This window comes from Pinus tabuliformis, chromosome 3_1 (assembly GCF_031772625.1).
Source record: "Pinus tabuliformis cultivar Carrire ecotype Pingquan chromosome 3_1, CPIR1, whole genome shotgun sequence".
NCBI classification, from domain to species: Eukaryota; Viridiplantae; Streptophyta; class Pinopsida; order Pinales; family Pinaceae; genus Pinus; species Pinus tabuliformis.
In genome coordinates, this window is record NC_142301.1 from 210,495,638 (window position 1) to 210,518,587 (window position 22,950).

General features: G+C 43.8%; 1 protein-coding gene across 1 annotated transcript in view; it reads right to left on the reverse strand.

The window, feature by feature from the left end:
* LOC149186531 (uncharacterized) overlaps nucleotides 1–22,950 on the reverse strand; it is a 311,171-nt gene that overhangs the window by 15,527 nt on the left and 272,694 nt on the right. Inside the window, exons 15-16 of the mRNA XM_089409379.1 lie at nucleotides 8,302–8,534; nucleotides 7,453–7,598 (exon numbers count right to left, since the gene is read on the reverse strand). Coding sequence (XP_089265505.1) covers nucleotides 7,453–7,598; nucleotides 8,302–8,534 — 379 coding nt within the window. The remainder of the gene's footprint in view (nucleotides 1–7,452; nucleotides 7,599–8,301; nucleotides 8,535–22,950) is intronic.

Sequence of the window (22,950 nt, forward strand, 5' to 3'; positions counted from 1 at the left end):
ATGGCGGAGAAACACTATCGGGAGGCAAAAACCCAAGAAAATAGTGAAAAAACTGAGTATCAACGGTGGCAACAGTGAAATGCACAGTAGTCGTCAAATCTGGCCGATCAACGGTCCATATCTGATCGGCGGATCGCAATCGATGGTGGCAATTGGCAGTGGCAATCGGCGATGGCAATCGGCAGATATCGGCGCGGACCATATAAAACTTGAGATGGCGACCGACGGAGTCAACTAGGACCGTCGATCAAGCGCACAGATCGATGGCCCACGTTGCATCGCAGGATCGCTATTGGAGATTACACAGAGCGCTCACCATCGGCCCGAGGCATGAGCGATATGCAATTGCAACTAATCGCATTGCGATATCGCAATCGGGGAAACATTATGGAGCGGGGCCTTTATACATGTATATGTGCGATGCGATTAGCCAGACCTGATGGCTATATAAGCATTATTGCATAGATTTTGAGATCCGCCGAAAGGCATTTGTTAATGTATTTTCGCATATTTTGTTATTTAACGAAATATAAAGAGACAGCGCCGATGCGATAAAACCCGGACCCGAAGGGGTTCGGGAATGAAAATATATAATATTTTAGATCCGCCAGAGCCATTTTTTCAGGATTTTTTGTGTTTTTAACGTATTTCAAAATAAGAAAGGAAACCTTGGAAACAAGGTCGAAGCGACTTGCGATAGTGATTGAGGGTGGACTTAATAGAGGAATAGACCATATTTAAAGACTTTTGAAGTCCGGAATGAGCAGAGCTTGGCGGAATTTCACAGTGTTGCAGCGTTTCTCTGTGTAAAACAAAAAACAATCATTTTTGGTATTCGAATAGATTTCAAAAGCCCGAAGACCCATTCCGTTACAGAACAGAGGACGGGAGACAGATGGCCGGAAGAGAAAAAAGCCACAACACAATGCAGCCCACAATAGAAGCAATCATGGAGCATCGCTGGCACGAGCGAGCCACCTGATAACGCAGCAAATTACCAGAATGCGATTACTCTGCTGTTGGAAAAAGAAACCTCCAAGCTCATGCGTGTCTAGTCATGGCATCAAGTCGTTAAAAAGACAAAGAGGATAGATTAAGACCTCTCGAGCCTCAGAGGGTTCGAGAGCATTGTAAAAGGCCTATAAAAGGTTGAAAGTTCAGAGGATCAAGGGTTCAACTTTTGGAGACTGTGGAGACTCTGCTCCTCTCAGCGTCTCATCTTCATTCCAGCAATATAAGCTTCTTTTGTTGTTACATGTTCAATTCCCATTTTCTCCTCTGTCCTAAGCTTGCACTTGAATAGGTTATTCATGTTTTCTTCTGTATCTAATGCCAGATAACTGTCATCTTATCTCTGCGTTGATAAATTAGATTTGCAAGCTTCATTTACTTCCTGTAGCTAGCCATTCATATGTGTTTATGTATGCATCTTCTGGTACAGTCAGTATTCTCCATCTATCCATTGGTTCTATAAACTATTGAGCATTAGTGGTCTAAAGCCTTGTAAAGCTAAGGGTGTTCATGCATGTCTTGAGTGAAAACAGAGTTGAAACAGTCATCTGACTTGATCCAAAACATCATCCATTCCAATAGTTCCGAGAACGATATTGAAGATTTATATGTTACCAGGCATCTCCGAGCTACAACCTAGGAGAGCTTCCTGGAGTGCTAACATAACAATATTCAATTAACTTCAAAATGCGGGAAAAGTCAAAGGAGGAATGATAAATATACTTTTGGAGGCCAAAATTCCCTAGAAAATGGCTCGTCTTGTAACAGAGGGCTATAACCTGTTGTTGTAGACGTGTAAACCCTTGGACAACAACTTGTTTTAATGAATATAATCCCTATCTACACACAACAAAGCACTATACCTTTCTTGAGCCAATTTGATAAACCTTTGTAGCAAAACCCAAATGCCAAAGTAGCTAAAAATTGGAAATTGAAAATATTTCTGAATTTTGAGAAATTTGTGATGAAAAGAAAATATGGCTTGCCTTTTACCACACTAATTACCTCTTTATGCTGGATCGTAATCACAACCCTCCCTAAATCAACCTTGAATTATTTTATTTGTAAAAGATGTGAGTTTGGAGTGCATGCACTAGTTACCTCCACTCTTGTCTAAGTCTTTCTTTTGGTGCCATCCAACTACCAGTGACTCCTTTAATGGAACAACTCTAGTCAATGAATCCACTATGATACTAAATAGATTTAATCCTTTAAGGAGGAATTCTTAATATGGGTTTGTCCAAACATCAAATTTCAAAATCCCTAGCTCAACAAGAAAATGATGAGGTCTAGCATCCTAGACCTTTTTCTCTAAGTGACTATGTAGCTACTAATGGATGGATCGACTAACTTTGTGTAACTTCAACCATAAATCAAAAAACTATTTCATGGAGCACACTATCTTTGCAAGAGCTAAGGAGATAAATAATAGAATAGCCAATCTACAAATTGGAAACAAAGTGTTTGCAACTAAGAAGCTCTTATCATGGCATTGTGATCTCACATATTCACAACATGGTATGCTAAGGAGAGAGAACTCTAAATTTATAGATAAGGCTTTCAATAATAATTCTACTTTGGTTCACAAATTTAAGTCACTTGTCAGCCACAAAATCCTTGCAGACAAAGTCAATTTTTTTTTAATATTACGTTGCTTAAACCCTTCCCAAGGATGTAGACATCTCACAAAAGGGGATTGTATCCTATAAAAAGAGGATTGTTTGGGCTTAAAATTCCAATGTTTCACTTGATTTTTCCTTAAATAGCCTTCCAAAATTTCCACACTCCTTGTCTTGCTTCAAAACTCCTCAAAATTGTTCAAATGCTCCTCATCAAGGGAATGATGTCACCCCAACGACTAGCTTGTATGGATGGCTCCCTTGATTTGGAGATGAAACTTGCACTTGAATTATTCCTTGACTTTATCTTGATGCCTGATTCCCTAAGTTGAGATGATTTGTTGGTGAATAAATCCTATCTTGTTCCATTCTTTGCTTGAATTGACTTGGAGTACTCCTTACTTTTCTCTTTGACCTTCCAGCATCTCACTTGACTAAGCCGACTGGGTAATTTTTCCCTTGAAATAAATGTTTTTTTCTTTCTCTTTTCCTATTTGTCCTTAACCTTGCTTGAAGACTTGTCTTTAGTTGACTTGTTGATTTTTCTCATTCTAGACATTCCCTTGAGTGAGTTGGAGGACACTCCTAGTCCCAAAAGTGTGGCCAACCCCCCACGAAAGCAAGCCTCAAATGTAGATCTCGAATGTCATTGATTTCTTGAGAAAACTAAAACATGGGTTTTGTAGAAAAAAAATTGTAGATGCCAATAGATTGCCCACTTACCCCATTTGACCCAGAATTGGCAGTCAAAATGACTCTAGAAATTTCCATTTGCCCTCAAAAGTAGGATAGCCCTCCTTTGTTGATTTGGGGAAGCATCAGATGTGCTCTAGCCATGAAAACTAGTGGACAGACTAAAGAGCATGAGATCTCCAAGACCCAGTAATCGTTTTGGAAAATTCCATCCGGATGAAAAGTTATTAAAATAATTAATATTTTTAATGAGGCCCTAAGTCTAAACTTAGGAAAATAAAAATGTTAATGTGTATTAATGAAGATAAGGATGAGAAGCTTCTAAGAGACGAAGATCAAGTCTATTTTAACCTTAGCCGTTGATTAGGGACTTAATCTTGGCCATTGATTCATCAACAGGAAAAGTATAAGAGAAGGCTTGAGGGTCAATTGGAGATATACTAAGGGAGACCAGTGAGTTTGATTTCTGGAGCGGGGTTTGCTGAGAAATTCGAACTAGAGGTCTAGATTGCAGCAAGGGGTAGTGAGTACGGAACAGAGAGGCAGGAATAGTACCAGAAGATCAGCGCAAATATCAGAGAGGCAAACGTAGAGGCAGCAAGACTACGCAATCACTGGAGGGCTTGCATGGGTGATGTAGAGAGGCCCAGTGCTGACGCAGAGAGGCAGGAGCTGACACAGAGGTTCTGAGAGCTGTGCAGAGGCCAGAAAGTCTAATGCTAAGTCTGGGGGAGGTGCTGGAGAATTTATCTCTATTGGGTAAGCCAGTTTGGCACCCAGTTGTACTCAAGAATAGCTGATTAATAAAATCCTTCTCTGTTGCACCGGTTTTCCCGCATTGGGTTTTCTGGGGACATTTGTCCAAAAATAATTGGGTTTGGTTTTTTTGCATGTATTTGTTTCTGTTCTATGGTGTGATATCTGCAGCAGAGTTTATTTTAATATTTACTGAAGCACTTTCGTAAATAACGTATTGAAGAATAAGTAGGAAAAATAAATCAGTTGCTGCAGTAATAGAATTTTCGCATCCTTGACTAAGCATATCTACCTCCTAGATCACCATTTCTGAAAATTTCAAGGGGCATGGGAAGTAGAAATTTTGTTGCTTCATCTAAGCATTTTGACTAATGACCTCTCCATAACCTATGCACTAGGATTTGCATACTGTTGGAAAATTTGAGACTACCATGTTGAAGAGTTGTGACATGATGAAGATACCAAAGCAAAGGAATGCCACACACACTGAATAAGACAACCAAGCAGGGAAAAGGTAGGTGCGTCAAGATCATGGGGCTGATGTGAGGGAAGAGTAGAATATGTGATCACCTTCACAAGGATAGACATTAAGTGATCCCATAAATCATGAGTCTTGATAGATCCACTTCTAAGATGCCCACATACCACCCCAGTGTTGAGAAATCTAGGGCATTATATTTCTCTTAGATCTTGACATTTACTTGTGAATATTCTTATATGTTTGTTAGTTCTTATTTATATTTTTCTTTCATCAAGATAAATGCCAAACAATAAAAATCACAAGGGACACAGGATGTAGGCACTCAGCCAGGGTAAAACCCCTAGGTAGGGGAAAACCCAGTCAAGAACTCTTCCTTCAGTAGATTCAAATCACAGTGAGGCAACCAAGACTCTTGACACCTAGACCAAGAAAAATTCGTTCCACCAAGTCAACTTCTTTCCTTTAAGACAACGTGATCCTGATTCTTCAAGAATTTCGTCCTACACTTGTATTTCTGAAGTAAATCTGAACCCTCAACCCTGTAATTGCATTAAGGACAAAATTTACATCTTCCAAGGATCCTTCTCTTCCTTCGCTGTATTGGTTTCTTTATTGAGAAGACAAAAATCTTCTATTTTACCCTCTCACACTTACTTCTTGATATCTGAATTGCAAATTGATTAATGCCAAAACAGGTCAAGTACCTTTTGCTATATATAGTGGTTTGAACGTCCAATAATAGGCCAACTTGTAGACTGGTGAATAGGCCGACTTGTAAACTGTTGAAGAGGCCAACATGATGAGATTGAGGCTGACTTGAGAGGAAGCTGACTTGGTGGAGGATAGACAAAAAAATAATTTTTCTTTCTTGACTTTAAGGAGCCCAAGAAGGGTCTCTTACACAAATGATTTTGACTTTGACTCAACAGAAATCCTAGAGCACTCAAAGGGTGCTATGACCTATTGACCATTGAACCAAGCATGAAACCCATGCTTTAATAAGTCAATTTAATAAGAATAAATTTCTTTTGACAAATATATTACATCGTGACTCAAGTAAAATTATGAAGACCGACAATAGTTACATTCTTCAACACCCAAGACATAAAGATCCCCATCAAAGCAGGGAGTTATTTGCCACTAGGGGGATGTCAGCAGTGTCATAAAACCAAGCATCATGGAAATGAAGCTAAGAAGACCAACCATGACCATCCACACATCGGGGATCCAGGACACGCACTCACATAAAGATCATCCCACAAGGCTTTACAAGGCTTTAGACTTGCATTGCTTGAGCTTAAAACGGTGATGTCAAAAATAAATTTTCTCATATGTACCCTTGATAAAGGAGGGGTAATAGGTTCTCTTGCAAAAAACTAGTAGATGCCTTTTGACTACTCACTCAACCCATTTGACCAAGATTTGACCTCCAAAAGCCCACATGTGCCACAAAAGTAAGACAACCTCCTTTGACTAAGCATAACTTCTTTCTAGTACATCATTTTTAAAAATTCAACATGGTGTGGAAAGAGGAAGTTTTGCTAAGCAATCTAAGCCTTTGTTGACTTTGACTCCGACAACTTGTTCATTGGGATTTGCAAACCACCTTGGGAACCGCAAACTATAGGAGAATGTGAGATTGCCATGTTGAAGAGCAGTGACAAGATGAAGAAACCAACGCCAATGAATGCCTACAGACTCAATAAGAAAAACCAGTGGGAAAGAAAGAGGTGCCTCGGGACTAAAGGGAAAAGTACAATAAGTGATCACCTTTATAGGGCTAGACACTGAGTGTTCCCATAAATCATTAATCCTAATAGGTCCACCTCCATTATGCCCACATATCACCCGAGGACACAACGATGCCCATCAAAGCATGAAGTTACTTCCCACCAAGGGTATGTCAGCAGTGCCATAAAACCAAGCACCATGGAAATGAAGCTAAGAAGACCAACCATGATCGTCCACCATCGTGGATATAGGAAACACTTTCACACAATCATCATCCCACAGGGAATTTACAGGGCTTTAGACTTGCATTCCATGGGCTTGTAATGGTGCTGCCTAAAATGTATCTGTGCATATATGTACCTCTACTGAAAGAAGGGTAACAGGACTTTAAACACAACATAGGTGGTATGTGCAAAGATTGACTGCTATTTAACTTCCCTTTTGTATCAAGAACTAGGCTCAGAGAATTACAGCAGCTGATTGCATTTTTTCATGTGCATAAGAGAAACAGTAAAAAAAATAAGTTTCTTTTTTTCGAATGAAGGCTTTTGTGAGTAGAATTATTCAAGCATCTGTCTTCTGGATCCATCACATAAAAGAGTAGATTATCGATTCATTGAGGAACCACATTAGTTGGTTCGAAAAGTGTCTTCAATCTACTATTTTATGTGATGGATCTGGAAGAGAGATGCTTGAAAAAGTTTCTTCACAAATTTTCAAAAGCTTTCAAATCTAATACATGAAAAAAAGTATTGCAAATAGCAAAATAATTTATCAGTAGCACTACAAATGTATACGTCTTACCTGAAGTAAAATACACAAGTATAGAAACAAAAGATATCTCATCTAAACGTCATTATAATTCTACCAATGATATGTTCCCATTTTCCAAAGAAGAAGACGCAATCACCCCTCCCTCCTTTCAATATTTTCAGATCGTTTATCAATCAAAGATAAAATCAAGGTGTTAGAGGAGCTCAAATGGTAGGATACTATAATAAAAAAATATTCGTAAATTGATGATTTCATATTATGCATATGAGCTGAGCCGTAGAAGCTTAATTTATGGAAAGAAGATATAGATAACAATTTTAAGCTAACAATGAATTTAGCCAAAGGACTACTCTATAACAGAAAAATATCAAGAGAATATTTACCAACCTCACGGACAGCAATTATTTCATTTATGAGGTTATCGCCAATAAAGTTCTTCAGGACTTCATTCTTTCTGAGTTCTGTAACAGACTCATCCAACGATGTGGGCAATCTGTGCACCGCACCTTCCTCGAGATCATCCGGGTTTGTGTCTGTTACCAAATGACAACGGTGTGAAGCTTAGAGATCGACTTGATAAGATCAAAGCATAATTAACCTAATTAGTAAAAGATAATTAAGAACAAGCTTCAAAAAAGAGCTACATATATAATTTATTAAAATATGCAAAACAGAAGTACTGTGCAGATAATAGGCAGAGAAATGCAATGGGAATTGTTGAAATTTTTGAAGGTATACAACTTGAGAAGTAACCAAACTAATCAGATTGCAGATAACAGTTTAACAAAGAACAGCTGAGGTAGCTAAATTTGTTAACAGGAAATGGAAGTAATTATATAGAGAAATCCATCATTTAGTTTAGGAATGAAACAGAACATCCTAATCCACTGAAAAGATAAAACAGGTAGTCCTTTCAACGAAAAAAACAATGCCATGGGAGCAAAAAAATCCAAATTTTGTTAACATTAATAATATATTTCAACTTCTCGGAAAGTAAAATTAGAAGACCAGTAGTCATTTAGAAGAATTCAAAAGGTGATCTTCCTCAAGTTTAGAGTGACGAAATGCGTTTTGAATAAAGCGTTATTATCTTCGAATGCAGACCGCAACAAGACTTGCCCAGTGTAAAGATTATAAAATACATGTAAAGAAACCGTTCAAAGTCCTAGACATAATTTGACAACAATGAACAACACCAATCTAAAAAGAATTTATATCACAGTTCGGTCACCATACCAACAGGCTCTGGCAAAACAAGGTGCTTCCGCAGGCCATCTATTCCAGCAGCTATAACTGCTGCTAGTCCCAGATATGGATTAGCACAGCCATCAAATGCTTTAATCTCAAAGTTGCTCACGACTTCACTTGAAATCCCAGGAGGACATGCTGTTCGGATTGGAGCTTCTCGATTTTCCTTCCCCCAGCAATGATATGCTCCACTCCATGTGTTAGGCTTCAATCGCTCATAACTGCAATATTCGTAAATATGCATTAGCTTCAAAAAAGGAGTGACTAAAATGACAGTCGCCTAAATATCTAAACTGCTGTAGTTTAGAATAAAAAATCGATGAACAAAACCATTACATAATTAGAATACATATAAAACGCAACCATCTAATAAGTTGGAGCCTTTTGTATATGACAAGGACTTCATAGATTAGGCTATTAGAATTATTGCCAACTTATTCATTTTCCTAAGAATTACACTTTGTCGCATGATCATGCAAATATTTTATAAAATAAACTATTGGAATCTTTGCTCAATTTGTCAATTTCGCCAAGTATTAATGGTTGTCACATGGTCACCCCAATAGTTTTTTGATAATACAAGAAGAAAACTCATATAAACCAGGAAAACATATTTCGTTACAAGGTCACCATACCCACTCATGAGGATTAGGTGTTTGGTATTCTGTTAATAGACCAATGAGGGCATGTGGCAGTAAAAGAAAGTACAATACCATCAGGACAAAAAGAAAGATGAAACTGTCAGAGGTGATCAAATTGGAAGATAATATAAAAAAGTTGCACATATTTCTGAAATTGGATGACTAAAACTACATAGGAGGAGAAAACATAAAGTGGAAAAAGATGCTGGGAGGTAGAAGCACGTGAGGAAGCTGATGGAAGTAAAATAGAAGCAAATGAGTATAGTCTGTTGATGTTTTGGGTAGCATCAGGGGTGTTACCGCTCAATCTAGCAAGGGCCCTAGTAGGGTTTCCAAAGGGGCAACTACTAGACCAAGTGGCAACAATGGACAAGAACCCACTGTCACCTCAGTCAATGCCCACTGCTCTTTACGGACTTTCACCAATGGGAGGAGTCTAGGTATAAGGAAAATTACTATGAACTGTATATCAATGATGGAAGGATAGTGATTTCAAGAGCCCATTCATAGGAAAGGCTCAAATGATAGGACTTCCTTGCTCAAGAAGCAAGGTATAGGGATCTCCAAGAAAGGCTTAAGAAGAAGCCTAGACCTAGGTATTAGGGATATTCCTTGACAAGGGATGCCCTAGACCTAAGATCTTTAAGGGAAGAGGGTTTCTAAAGTGATCTTGTGAAATAGGAATGATGAAGGTGCGGGACCACAAAGAAGCCCAAGTGGACCCAAGTAAGGCGTAGGGTTTCGGGTGAAGCATCAAACAAAAGATCTAGGCCAAACAAGGGAGAAGAAGAGGATTAATGAAATTGGATATGACTTGAGTTTTAGTGCAATGACCCTTAAGAAAGCCACTAACCAAGGAAACCTAGGGACAAGAACGAAGTTGGAGCTAGGGCTTGGGATAATTCCAAATCTAGCTGTGGAAATTCCTTCAAACTTTGTGAGGGCCTAGGGAAAACCCCAGCGCAGTTGTAGTCCAATTCGCTCTCCAAATGAATGGCTCAAAAGATTTTGTTTGATGCCATAGGAGACCCCTAGGGTTAGGGCTTTGGAAAGGAGGAAAGAGGTGAAAAATATATTCTTTAGGGTGATCACCAAGGATAGGATCAATGCCTAGTCTATTGGGAGAATGGAGTCAATATGCTTTCAACCTTTGGATTTCTTTTACCCAATCAAGGAGTCTGATGGTAACTTCACATGGCACTAGAGGCAGCTACTAGGTTACCAAAAGGAATTTATACTTCTTATTGCAGCAATTTGATGACTTCTCAAGGCAATTATGGAGATAATTTACCCTAGGAACATTCATTCACTATACCCAAACATGTAACATATGAAATATCCTCACAAGATCAAAATTTGACAAATTCGCATTAAATTAGGGCAGATTTTCAGATTTCATGACCGAAAATTCCATACATTATGTATATAAGAGAGAGGAAAAATAGGCCATGAAAAAGCACTTACAAGTATAGTGAGTATATCCAATCATCAAAGAGATACAAAATCGAAGCTCCAAGACCAAGAAAAGATATCCAAACATTGAAATGCATCAATATTCATCCAATTTGTCCATCAATAGCTATAGCAAAATTCCCAAGAAGAGAGAGATACCAATCCAAGTGACGATGAGGAATGAATCAATCCTCTCATCAATATATATGATCCTCTAAGGGTTCGATTTGCCTAATTAGGCCTAGTGATGCCCCTAATAATAAAATAATGTGAAAAATAACATTCCTTGTTGACAAGCCCACCAAGATAGCTCCATAACATGAAAAATAAGCCTCTCAAGAGGGCCAAAATGATAGATAAGGTTTAAATAGATAGGAGGGCCATTGGAAGGCCTAGTGGAGTCCAATGTGTGCCAAAATGAGTGGAAAGGCTCCACATATAGTGATAAAGGGGGCGACCCTTTGATCTCCAAGCAAATGACCTTGGTGCTCCCAAGTGGCTTTGGGGGCAAAAAAACATCCTCATGGGTCCCCAAGTAGATCGATCAAGCCTGTATCCCATATGAAAGGGCTGGAACAATGATGCAAGCCCTCCCTTTGTCTCCCATGGTGAGACAAAACCTCATCTAGGCCCTAGATCAACTGCCAAGTGTGTGGTGCAACCGTGCAAGTGTGTACCTAGCTGGGCAGGGTAGTCGAGGTGCATCATCATCATCAAATAGGTGGAACACAAGCGAGCAATGGATGGTACTGAAGGATCCCATGGCGTGTCTATCTGCTCTCTGCTATAGTGGAGGCACATGGCTCTTAATACACATCCTACAAATGCCAATATGACCCTCTGGAGGGCTTGGACCCCATATAGGGAGACCAAACCCCAAGATGAAGACCCACCTGCAATCCTGTATAAGATTAAATGCGTCTCCCCACCTTCTAGTCTCATGCTATATATACACTTCTCAGGAGGTCGAATAGGCCTCTTCTAGGCCAACTTCTCCTTGGCAAGGTCGATTTGGTCTTGGAGGATAAAATGACTTTCTAGACTCAAAAATAATGATTTTTTTTTGTTACAACAATTCCAAATACAATGTAATATTCTGAAGTAGAAATTTACAAAGATAACAAAGACATGCAACAATTACAACACAAAAATTTATTCAATAAACACATGTAAACAGAAATTTTGTCCAGAACACCAAATTGGCCAATTTTCATTAATTATAATTGTTGGAGTACAATATAATATGGAAGGAGTGCACCTGGGTTTGCACAAGGCAGGCTACAAGCCTCAGGTGGATAATACAATAGTGCCTAGCTGTTGTAATCTTTGTTGCATCCAAAATACTGCATTGTTCCTTCAAAACTGCTCTGCTGGTTGATTTTCAGCTCTAATTTACCCCCTCAAAACAACCCAGATTTTCTGCAACTTTGGGGATGTACTCCTCTCCAAAAAACCAGAAAATACCTAGAAAGGGTTTTGCCTGGTTTTGACCTGCCAATTTCGACTCCTTGGGGATTGGACCTCCTCCAACGTTGGTTCTCACTGCCTGCAACTGAAACTGTTGTAACTTGCTGCCACAAGGCTAGAAACCTCCCCAAATCAGGCTCCCAACAATCTCTCCACAACCCAGCTCCCAAATCCTCTGGCTAAACTTCCAACCGAGAGTCCCCCTCTAGTGATTGTGCAATCCTGAGTGAGGATGACGCGGTCCCTCCAACCTGCAGTTCGAACTGGGTGTATGACTGACTATCCTGCTGCAAATTATCCTCCACAATATGACAATTTGATGTGGGCAATGGAAGCCATCCTAGGGTGGCACTCAAAGTCCACCGAAGAGAGGGATGGGCTTCACTCCTTGGGAAGCTCCGGTGCTGAACAACACTTTGTAGCTTAGCTAAACAACCAAAGCAACAATGAAATTCTCAAATGATCAAAAGGCCCCAAATGCTTCTCACTTCCTCCTATTTATGCTTGCTCCCTTAGGCCCCACGTGGTTCCCATCAAATATTTTGATCCCCACTTAGGAAATTCGAATTGCCTTCATGGGGTGCGTATTTTTGGGTGGGTGAGTGGCCCCCACAATCCACTAAAAGCACATCAACCCCCTTTCTCCTAAGTTCTCCCACATATTTTCCTAAAGCCAAAAATATCAAAATTGCCAAAATTGATTTTCTCCTCACCTTGGGAAAATTATTAGGAAGGGACATTATAGTCCTCCCCTCCTAGATGTTGCTTGTCCCCAAGCAACTGCAAAACTAGATGCTGCAAGATTTGTTCACTTCTCACATGGCATCCTCTTCTGGCAAATCCTTCCATTTGACCAAGTACTCCCGGATCACCCTGTTCCTCAACTTCTTCTCTCGGGTCTCCAATATGATCTTTAGTGTCAAAACCAAGTGCCCCTCATCATCCAAGGGAGGCAACTCAACTGCTGCTGTGATATGTTATCCCAATGCCTTTTTCAGGCATGAAACATGGAACACGTTGTGAATCCGGCTCTCCTTAGGTAGCTCTAATTCGTAGGCCACCTCTCCCACCTTCCGGACCACCTTATACGGCCCATAAAACCGTGGGCGAAGCTTCTCTGCCCCTTTCTGCTTGAGCGTAGATTGCATGTATGGCTCTAGGCGTAAGAAGACCATGTCCCCTACCTCAAAGTGTCTGTCCACCCTATGTTTATCAGCATAGACCTTTTGTTGATTCTGGGCCATCTGCAAGTTGTTCTTGAGAGCTCAGACAATCTCCTGGCTCTCTTGAACCCAATCCTTTGCCCCTGGGGCCCTGCTATCTCCAAACACCATGTCAGAAAAAGAAAGTGCATCACACCCATAAAGTGCTCAGAAAGGGGTCATACCAATGGACATGTGATAAATAGTGTTATAGAAGAACTCCCCAAGGTGTAGCCACTTGACCCATGCTCTCTGCTGTCCAATCACATAGTTGCACAAGTACCCTTCCAGCCACTTGTTCACGATCTCTATTTGCCCGTCGGTTTAGGGATGATAGCTAGTGTTGGGTGTAAGTTCTGTACCCACTAACTGGAACAAATCCTGCCAAAAAGCCCCCATAAACTTGTTGTCCCTGTCACTCACAATGGTCTTGGGGAGACCATGCAACCAGAAAACCTCCCAAAAGAACAACTCGACCACTTGGGAAGCTGAAGATCTCGTTGGAATAGCAAAGAAGTGGGCGAACTTGGTCAGTCTATTGACCACCACATAGATGCAGTCTCGCCCCTATGCTGCTGGAAGTCCCGTGATGAAATCCATGGATATGCTCTCCCACTTCCTCTCTGGAATGGGGAGTAGCTGTAGCAAACTGGCCAGGTGACTCAGTTCCACTTTGTTCCTCTGGCAATCCACGCACTCTCTCACATGTTTCAGCACATCTCCTTTAAGACCCTGCCAGGAGAACCTCTCCCTAATGGTACGGTATGTCTTGAGGAAACCTGGGTGCCCTGCTAGTGGAGAATCATGGGTTGCCTGCATGATCCTCTCCTTCAGCTGAGATCCTGACACTAAATAAATCTGATCCTTGTAGTAGATCACATTGTCCATCACCCAGAATCAGTCATCTCAGTGCATGCCATCCAAAATGTCGCAGGCCTGCGTATCCTTGGAGTACTCAACCAATAGTTGAACCTTCCAATCCTGTGTGACATCAATCAAAGATAGAGTTGCGGGTCTCCTGGAGAGGGCATCAGCTACCACGTTGTGTTTTCCCTTCACATACTCTATCTCAAAATCGTAAGCCTGGAGCTTACTCACACATTTCTGTTGCCTCTCCTCTAAGGACTTATGCTCAAGGAGGAAGTGAAGACTATTCTGATCTGTCTTCACTTTGAATCGGTTGCCCACTAAATACTGTATGAATTTGGCCAGCGCATGCATCATTCCCAACATCTCCTTGTCGTACATAGAGTACAACCGCTTGTGAGGCTGCAATTTCCTGCTCTCAAATGCAATAGGATGGCCCCCTGTGTCAAAACGGCCCCAATCCCTTCACGGGATGCATCACACTCCAACACAAAAGGCCATGTGAAATCCGGCAAAGCTAAGACCGGACAACTGCTCATGACCCTCTTGAGGCACGTGAAGGCCTCCTTTGCCACCTATGTCCACACAAAAGCTCCCCTCTTCGTCAAATTCGTAAGAGGTGTTGCAAGTTGTAAGAACCCTCTCACAAATCTCCTGTAGTACGTACAAATGCCCAGGAAACCCCTCAACTCCGTCATGTTCCTGGGTGTGGACTAATCTAGAATTGCCCGAATCTTCTCCTGATGCACCTTCACTCCATCCTCCCTAATCACATGCCCTAAGTACAACATCTCTGTTAGCCCAAACTCACATATGGACAACTTCGCATACAGTTGTTGCTCCTAAAGTATGCGGAGCACCTCCTCCAAATGCTGAAGATGCTCCTCTCATGTTCTGTTGTAAATGAGTATGTCATCGAAGAAGACTAGAACAAAATGTCTTAGTTGTCTACAGAACACGTGATTCATACATGACTGGAATGTGGTCAGGGCATTGGTTAGCCCAAAGGGCATCACCAAGAACTCAAAGTGTCTGTAATGGCAGCGAAAGGCAGTCTTCGGAATATCCTGCTCCCTCATGCGAATCTGGTGGTACCCTGAGCGCAGATCTATCTTAGAGAAGTATTTAGCTCCCCTAAGCTCGTCCATCAACTCATCTATGCGCGGAATGGGGTACCTGTTCTTCAAGGTCTTTTTATTGAGAGCTCAGTAGTCTATGCACATGCGCAGCGTCCCATCTTTCTTCTTCACCAGCACCACGGAAGAAGAAAATGGACTCGAGCTAGGCCTGATGTGCCCCAACCTCAACAACTCCTGAATGGCCCGCTCTATCTCGTCCTTATAGGCCTTCGGGTGCCTATAAGGGGTGGTGATGACTACGTTCACCCCCTGCTCTAGCTCAATGATGTACTCAAACCTACGGTCTGGTGGTCTACTTGGTGGGACATCCCCAAAAACCCCCTGGTGCTTCTCCAACACGGCTAGTATATCTGGATGTGTGACCTGTGTCTTAGTGCCTAACTCCGAAATCCGTAGCTCAACTGCCCACTCCACATCTTCATGGTGTAGATCTGCCTCCATCCGGTGGGCTGAAGCTGTTTGAGGGGGATAAGAGTGCATGCCCCTTAGTATTACCGGCTTCCCATCTAGACCCTGGAACTCCATCTCGAATTTTTGCCAATCAGTCGTGACCTTCCCCAATGCATTCAACCACTGGACACCCAACACCACATTGGTGTCTGAGACATCAACCACAAAGAAATGGTCAATGAGTGAGTAGTTCCCCATCTTCAAGGTCAACCGGGGCACATACTTGATACACTGCATGGTCTGGTCTCCGGGTACCAAAACTGAGAACCCCTCAAATGTAGTTTTCTAGATGCCCATACACTCCATCTGGGCATCAATAAAATTGTGGGTGGCCCCACTATCAACTAGGACTAACATGTTGCCCCTGTACAATCCCCCTGATCCGGAGTGTCAAATACATTGGCACACCCCGAAGTGAAGCGAGGACTCCCCCCGTTGGGGCAAACGACCCTCCTCTAGGTGGTGGTGGTGGTGGCCCTCCTGCTGATGGTCCCCCCTCATTTCCCGACTCCTCTCCTGCCTCAGTCTCCTCCTCCTCAGGCTCATTATCCGAGAACACCTCGATGAAAATGGCTTTCCCCTTGGTACACTTGTGCCCTGGTGCCCAAGGCTCCTGGCACGTGAAGCACAACCTCCTACTCCTGAGGTCCCTCTAGGTGTCATCATCCAACTGGCTACGTCCTCCATCTCTCTGTGGTGGCCTCACATCTCTATTCCCCAATGGAGTTATGGGTCTTGTGGGAATAAAAGCTCGGTTCTTGCGCACTGCGTCAATCACGTCCTGGGTCCTAGAAATGGCATCATGAAGTTAGCCCTGCTTGTACACTCTCACCCAGCCACGCAGAGGCTCAACAATCCCCTCCACAAACAACATGATCAGTCGTGCCTTCGAAATATTTGTCACCATCACTGCAAGTCTCTGGAACTCTGTAATGTAGACCTCTATGCTGCCAATCTGTCTCAAGTGGGCTAGCTCCCAGAAGTGTAGCTCCAGGTCCTTCCTTTCAAACCTCTCCAACAATCTCCTGGTGAACTCCGTATAAGTGGTGATGTGAAGGTGCCCCAACATGATCAACCCATGATACCACCACTCCTAGGCATCACCCTCCAAGTGAAGGGTGGCAAAGCGTATGGCATCAGCTTCCCTCATGGGATTCAGGTGAAAGTATGTATCAAGTTTCTGGATCCATGCCCTAGCTGAGCTCTTTGCTGACCCATCAAAATTTGGGAGTGTGATCTTCCCCGATAGCTTCTACACATCTTTGTTGGATGCTCCTCCTCTATAGTGGCCTCTAGCCCTAGTAGTGCACCTCTCCTTGAGGTGAATGTACTCTCCAAAAGACATCACCCTCTTGATTCGGCCATCCAGCCCCTCGTACTCATCAATGCCTGATGCGACAGAATGTACCAAATCCGCAACTGGGTCTGGCTCTCTCTCTGGCTCAGCCTCCTCCATGAAATGAGGCATCGTGGGGCGGTTAGCTTGCCCATGCTGTGGGGTGTGTGGAGGCTGATAGGTACGACTGCCTCCTCCCGCTCTGGAACCCCCTTCACCTCGAGGTTCTACCTCCGGCCTTCCACCCATCTACAGGCCCATCACCTGCTGCATCATGTCCATCATCAACTGCCCTTGCCTCATCATCTGTTGGTTGGCCCTCAGTAGCTCCTCTAAGACCTGGTCTGTGTTCCTCTGTCTGGGCTGCTCATTCTCTTCCTGGTTCTCCATCCGGCCTCTGATGTTATCCACTTCGGTGTCTGAAAATGGGTTTGGCCCCTCTTCTCTACCTCGACCCCTGCCTCTACCTCTACCACAGCCTTTCTAGAAAACCAGTCCTTGGTATCTTGGTGGCATCACCCGCTCTTGTTCCCCACTCTAGCCAAGAACATGCTCTGATACCACTGTAATATTCCGAAGTAGAAATTTACAGAGATAACAAAGACATGCAACAATTACAACACAAAAATTTACTTAGTAAACACACATGTAAACAAAAATTTTGCCCGGAACACCAAATTGGCCAATTTTCATTAATTATAATCGCTGGAGTACAATATAAGATGGAAGGAGTGCACCTGGCCTTGCACAAGGCAATCTACAAGCCTCAGGTGGATGATACAATAGTGCCCAGCTGCTGTAATCTTTGCTGCATCCAAAATATTGTGTTGTTCCCTCAAAACTGCTCTGCTGGCTGACTTTTGGCTCTGATTTACCCCCTCAAAACAATCCAGAAATTTCTGCAACTTTGGGGATGTACTCCTCTCCAAAACCCAGAAAACCCAGAAAGGGCTTTTCTTGGTTTTGACCTACCAATTTCGACCCCTTGGGGATTGGCCCTCCTCCAACACTGGTTCTCACTGCCTGCAGCTGAAACTACTGTAACTTGCTACCACAAGGTTGGAAACCTCCCCAAAACAGGTTCCCAATAATCTCTCCACAACCCAACTCCCAAATGTAATATTCCTAATTAGCCATGGCTAATTGGAATATTCAATTTTGCTCAATTTTGCCTTCTATAGTTATTTATAAATAAAAAGGTGAGGAAAGGGGGGACATAACTCACTTTTTGGAATAAAGTCACTCCCTAGTAGCACAATGTTGTAACTTAAAAGGGGAGCCAAGGGGGCCAAAGGACCACGTAGAGAAGGGGGGCCACGTACACACTTGGAGGGACTGCGCAGATGGAGAAGGAGCACATGGCAAGAGAGAGGCTACGTTGGAGGAGGTGGGCCTTAGGGTTTTGAGAGAGGCCAACGCTATAAAGGAGAGAGGAGCCTCCTCATTTGAGGCATTCGATTATGTTGCATTTGAGCTAGTCACTTCGACTTAGAGCACGCTGGTTGTTTAGCCTGTCTGCAACACTGTTTAGTGCATCGAGTGCCTCCATTCAGAGATCTCACCCTTAGCCTCGGGGGACTTCGAGTGCCTGCTCAGGCAAGGTAGTTTCATCAGTATTATACAGGAGGAGCGATCTCTGGAGTTGAGGAGGAACTGAGCATTTTGATGACTGCGCAGTGTTGAGAGGGGAGGACGCAATCTCTTTTGGTAGGAGCTCCGGATTGGGTTTATGTGGAGGATTTGAGCTTGGAGATTGAGCAAGGGATCATCCCTTGCATATTGGAGGATTTTGGCAGAGTCTCGGATAGAGTTTTGGAGGATTCTCTTTAGGGGCAACGCATAGCCTTGAGGGATAGCATAGATCCTCAAGGGGGTGATTTTTGGGGGTTATCTATTTTAGAAAAGTTTTCTGGGCCTTTCTGGGTTAACTAAACAGAGGTTGATTCCAGAGTTTCAGCATTTTCTGAGGAGGGGAACAACCCCAAATCCTCACTTGATTCCAGCAGTAGCAGCAGCACCGCAGTTCTCCGGCAGTTTGGACACAGTTCAGAGAGAGGCCATTTCCTTACCATTCTAAGTGTATTTCTTCACTTGCCTTGTGCAAGTCGAGGTTATCTTCCTGATCACCTATTGTACTCTTCCCATTACTCAATATAATAAAATGGCTTAGCATTTCTCTCTGCATTACTCTAGTATCTGCTTATATTCCATGTATACATTATTGTATGTTGCACTACTGTTATTTTTATCTCTTTGAGCTTCCCGGCTACTATACCATTTGTGTGTTTTTCTCCTATACTCTTAGACAAAGTCTGGAAAGGGCCAGGTAGCCTCCAGATCTCGTCCTCCTTTCAGAGGCGACATGTATAGTAAACGCCCTCCCAGTCCATCTCTGGTTGAAGTTTGCTTGTGTTTGAGGGATACCCCTGATAAGGGATATTACATTGGTATCAAAGCATAGATCTGGCTCAGCCTGTGGGGCTAACAGTCTATGAAACCGAGGGAGAAGCCCTACATCTGTTACAGAGGTAGGAAGTACAAAGATTATGAGCGTAGGTTGGAGAACACCTATGGAGAGGGAGACTGTGTTCGGGTGGTGAACACAGAACAGGAGGAGCCTGTGGTGGACGTAGAGCAGAAGAATCTGATGGCAGATGAGAACGGGAAGAGATTTGCGGACATGCTCCTCAAATTAATGTAGGATCTGTCGAGGCAGACCAAGGTGATGGGGCAGAGATTCACGGAGATGGAGGCTAGACAGCGTGAGAACCCACGGGCTTTCCAAGTTGGTGAGGGATCGGGTACATCCCACCATTTGCCAGAGCAGGGTGCCACTCAGAGTGATACTACTCAGCAGATGGCCTCACATGCCCCTACACACTCTACCATGCCCACTTTCCTAGGCGCAGACAAGGGGGCCGGAGCCCAGCAGGAGGCAGAGCTCGGTCATATGGGCGTTTATTTTGCAGAGTACCAGGCCTATGGGCAGGAGTTCAGGGATGCTCTCTCATTCAGAGACTGTTCAGCTCCAACGGGATAGTAGACCCCACGACCATCATAGAGGATATCGGCATTATCATGATGGAGACACCCACCGCACAGCTAGTAGATTCCACTTGCCTACGTTTGATGGCTCATCAAACAGTTCGGCAAAGTCTTGGGTGGAGAAGCTGGACATCTATTTCCAGCTTAACTAGATGACCGAGACAAAGGCCATCAAAGTGGCGACATTACATTTGGATGATGAGGCCCAGGACTAGTGGTTCCATGGTATGGTTACACTCGGACACTCCACAGTGACGACATATGCCGAGTTCACCAAGAGAATTATAGAGAGGTTTGACCGGAGGGATCCGAACAACACTTTGTTGAGCTGACAAGGCTCAAACAGACCGGGAACCCAGAGACCTACATTGCAGACTTCTCAAGGGTTTCAGCGATGGTGCCAGATCTATCCGCAACACGGAGGATCTACATGTTTGTTGAGGGGTTAGCAGAGCCACTTCGGGGTCTAGTCAGATCCACTAGACCAGCCACACTCCAGGATGCTATTAGCAGGACCCGGGACTTACAGGATGCCTTACCCAGGACCCAGACATCTTACCCCCAGAGACAAGCTTTCTAGCCTAAGGGGAAAGATGTGAGGATTCCAACTCCAAAGGGGAATCCAGGACGAGCACAGATTGATGATGATGCCAGGAGGGAGCTGAAGAAGAAGCGGTTGTGCTTTCCCTGTCAGGAGCCGTGGGCATCGGGACATAGATGTGCTGCTGGCAAAGCACATTTTATTGAGGTCTTCTCTGAGAGCAGTGGGGAAGAGGATGATGAGGATGACGTGGGGGTAGGATATAGTCATGCTGCATAGGATCCTTTGCCACCTCTACCACCACCAGCAGGTGGTGCAGCTTTTGCACCTATCGAAGGGGCACTTGCAACATTGCGAGGAGTTCCCAAGTATTTGACGCTGCGCGTACGGGGGACAGTACGTGGGCAGCGAGTATCAGTTCTGGTTGACAGTGGGGCAACCCACAACTTCATCGATGAAGAGATGGTTGAGCAGAGAGGTATACAGACAGAGAGCTTCGATGGCTTTTCAGTTTTGGTCCCAGGAGATCAGACCATGGTGTGTGCTCGTTATGTCCCAAAGTTATCAGTGATGATGGGCACTTACACAATGACTGACCACTTTTTCGTGGTCAATATTCTGGACACCAACATGATATTGGGTGTTCAGTGGCTTATCACTCTAGGGAAGGTCACGACAGATTGGAAGGCCCTAGAGATGGAGTGGGATGATGAGAAGACAGGGAGGCACGAGAAGATATGGGGACAGCGCACATATTTTCCTCAGACTGTTTCGGCTCATCGGATGGAGGCAGTGTTCCGGAAGGGAGACGTAGAGTGGGCAGTGGAGCTGCGTACATCAGAGGTAGGGACTACAGGGCAAAGGGTGCATCCAAAGATACAGTCCATCCTTGACCAGTATGCCACAGTGTTTGGGGAGATTCCGCCGGGACAATCACCGGATCGGGGGTTTGAACACACCATTGAGCTTGAGCAGGGCATACAGGCAGTGATTACTACCCCCTATAGGCATCCCAAGGCCTATCAGGATGAGATTGAGCAGGCCATTCAGGAATTGCTAGCTCTTGGGCACATTCGGCCGAGCACGAGTCCTTTTGCTTCTTCGGTGGTGTTGGTGAAGAAGAAGGATGACACATTGAGGATGTGCATTGACTACAGGGCCCTGAACAAGAAGACCCTGAAGAACAGGTACCCCATACCCAGGATCGATGAGTTGATGGATGAGTTGAGAGGAGCATGGTTCTTCTCAAAGATTGATTTGAGATCTGGGTACCATCAGATTCGCGTGAGGGAGCAGGACATTCCCAAGACCGCCTTCAGGTGTCACTATGGGCACTTTGAGTTTTTGGTGATGCCCTTCGAGCTAACCAACGCCCCAGCTACATTCCAGTCCTACATGAATCACATCTTCCGCAGTCACTTAAGGAAGTTTGTGTTGGTGTTCTTTGATGATATTCTCATTTACAGCAGGACTTGGGAGGAGCATCTCCAGCACATTGAGACAGTGTTGTGCATCTTGGAGGAGCAGCAGTTCTATGCCAAGCTCTCCAAGTGTGAGTTTGGGTTGACAGAGATGTTGTACTTGGGACACATCATAGGGGTGGACGAAGTGAGTTCACGAGGAGAAGATCAGGACCATTAGAGATTGGCCGGAGCCGAGGAACGTGACAGAACTTTGGGGATTCATTGGCATTTGTACTTACTACCAGAAGTTCCTCAAGAGTTTCTCACAGCTTGCTGCATCCCTGACAGATCTAAGAAGGAAGGGGGCATTCAGTTGGTGGGTTACAGCACAGCGAGCCTTTGACAGGCTCAAGGAGGTTATGAACTGTTGCCCAGTGCTTGCATTGCCGGATTTTTCGCAGCCATTTGTTTTGGAGTGTGATGCATCAGGAGAGGGGATCGGCGCAGTGTTGATGCAGGGAGGTCACCCTATAGCCTTTGAGAGCCGGAAGCTCCTTCCACATGAGAGGTTGTATTCTATATACGACAAAGAGATGCTGGCCATTATGCATGCATTGGCCAAATTCCGACAGTATTTTGTGGGTAACAGGCTCAGGGTGAGGACTGATCACAATAGCCTCAGGTTCTTTTTGGAGCAGAAACAGCTACAGGAGAGGTAGCAGAAGTGGATCAGTAAGATCCAAGCGTATGACTTTGACATTGAGTATATCAAGGGTAAGAACAACATGGTAGCAGATGCCCTTTCACGTAGACCAGTGATGTTGTCTCTTATGAGCTTGGACACAGACTGGAGGGCTCGACTCTTAGTAGAGTACTCCAAGGACAAATTTGCATGTGAGGTTCTGGATGGGCAGGTGGCGGATGACAGGTATAGGGTAGTCGATGAGATCATCTACTATAGGGACTGGATCTTCTTGACTAAGGGATCTCAACTCAAGAAGAAGATACTTCAGGCATCACATGATTCACCATTGGTCGGCCATCAAGGGTTTACCAAAACCTACAGGGCCATTAGAGAGAGGTTCTCATGGAAG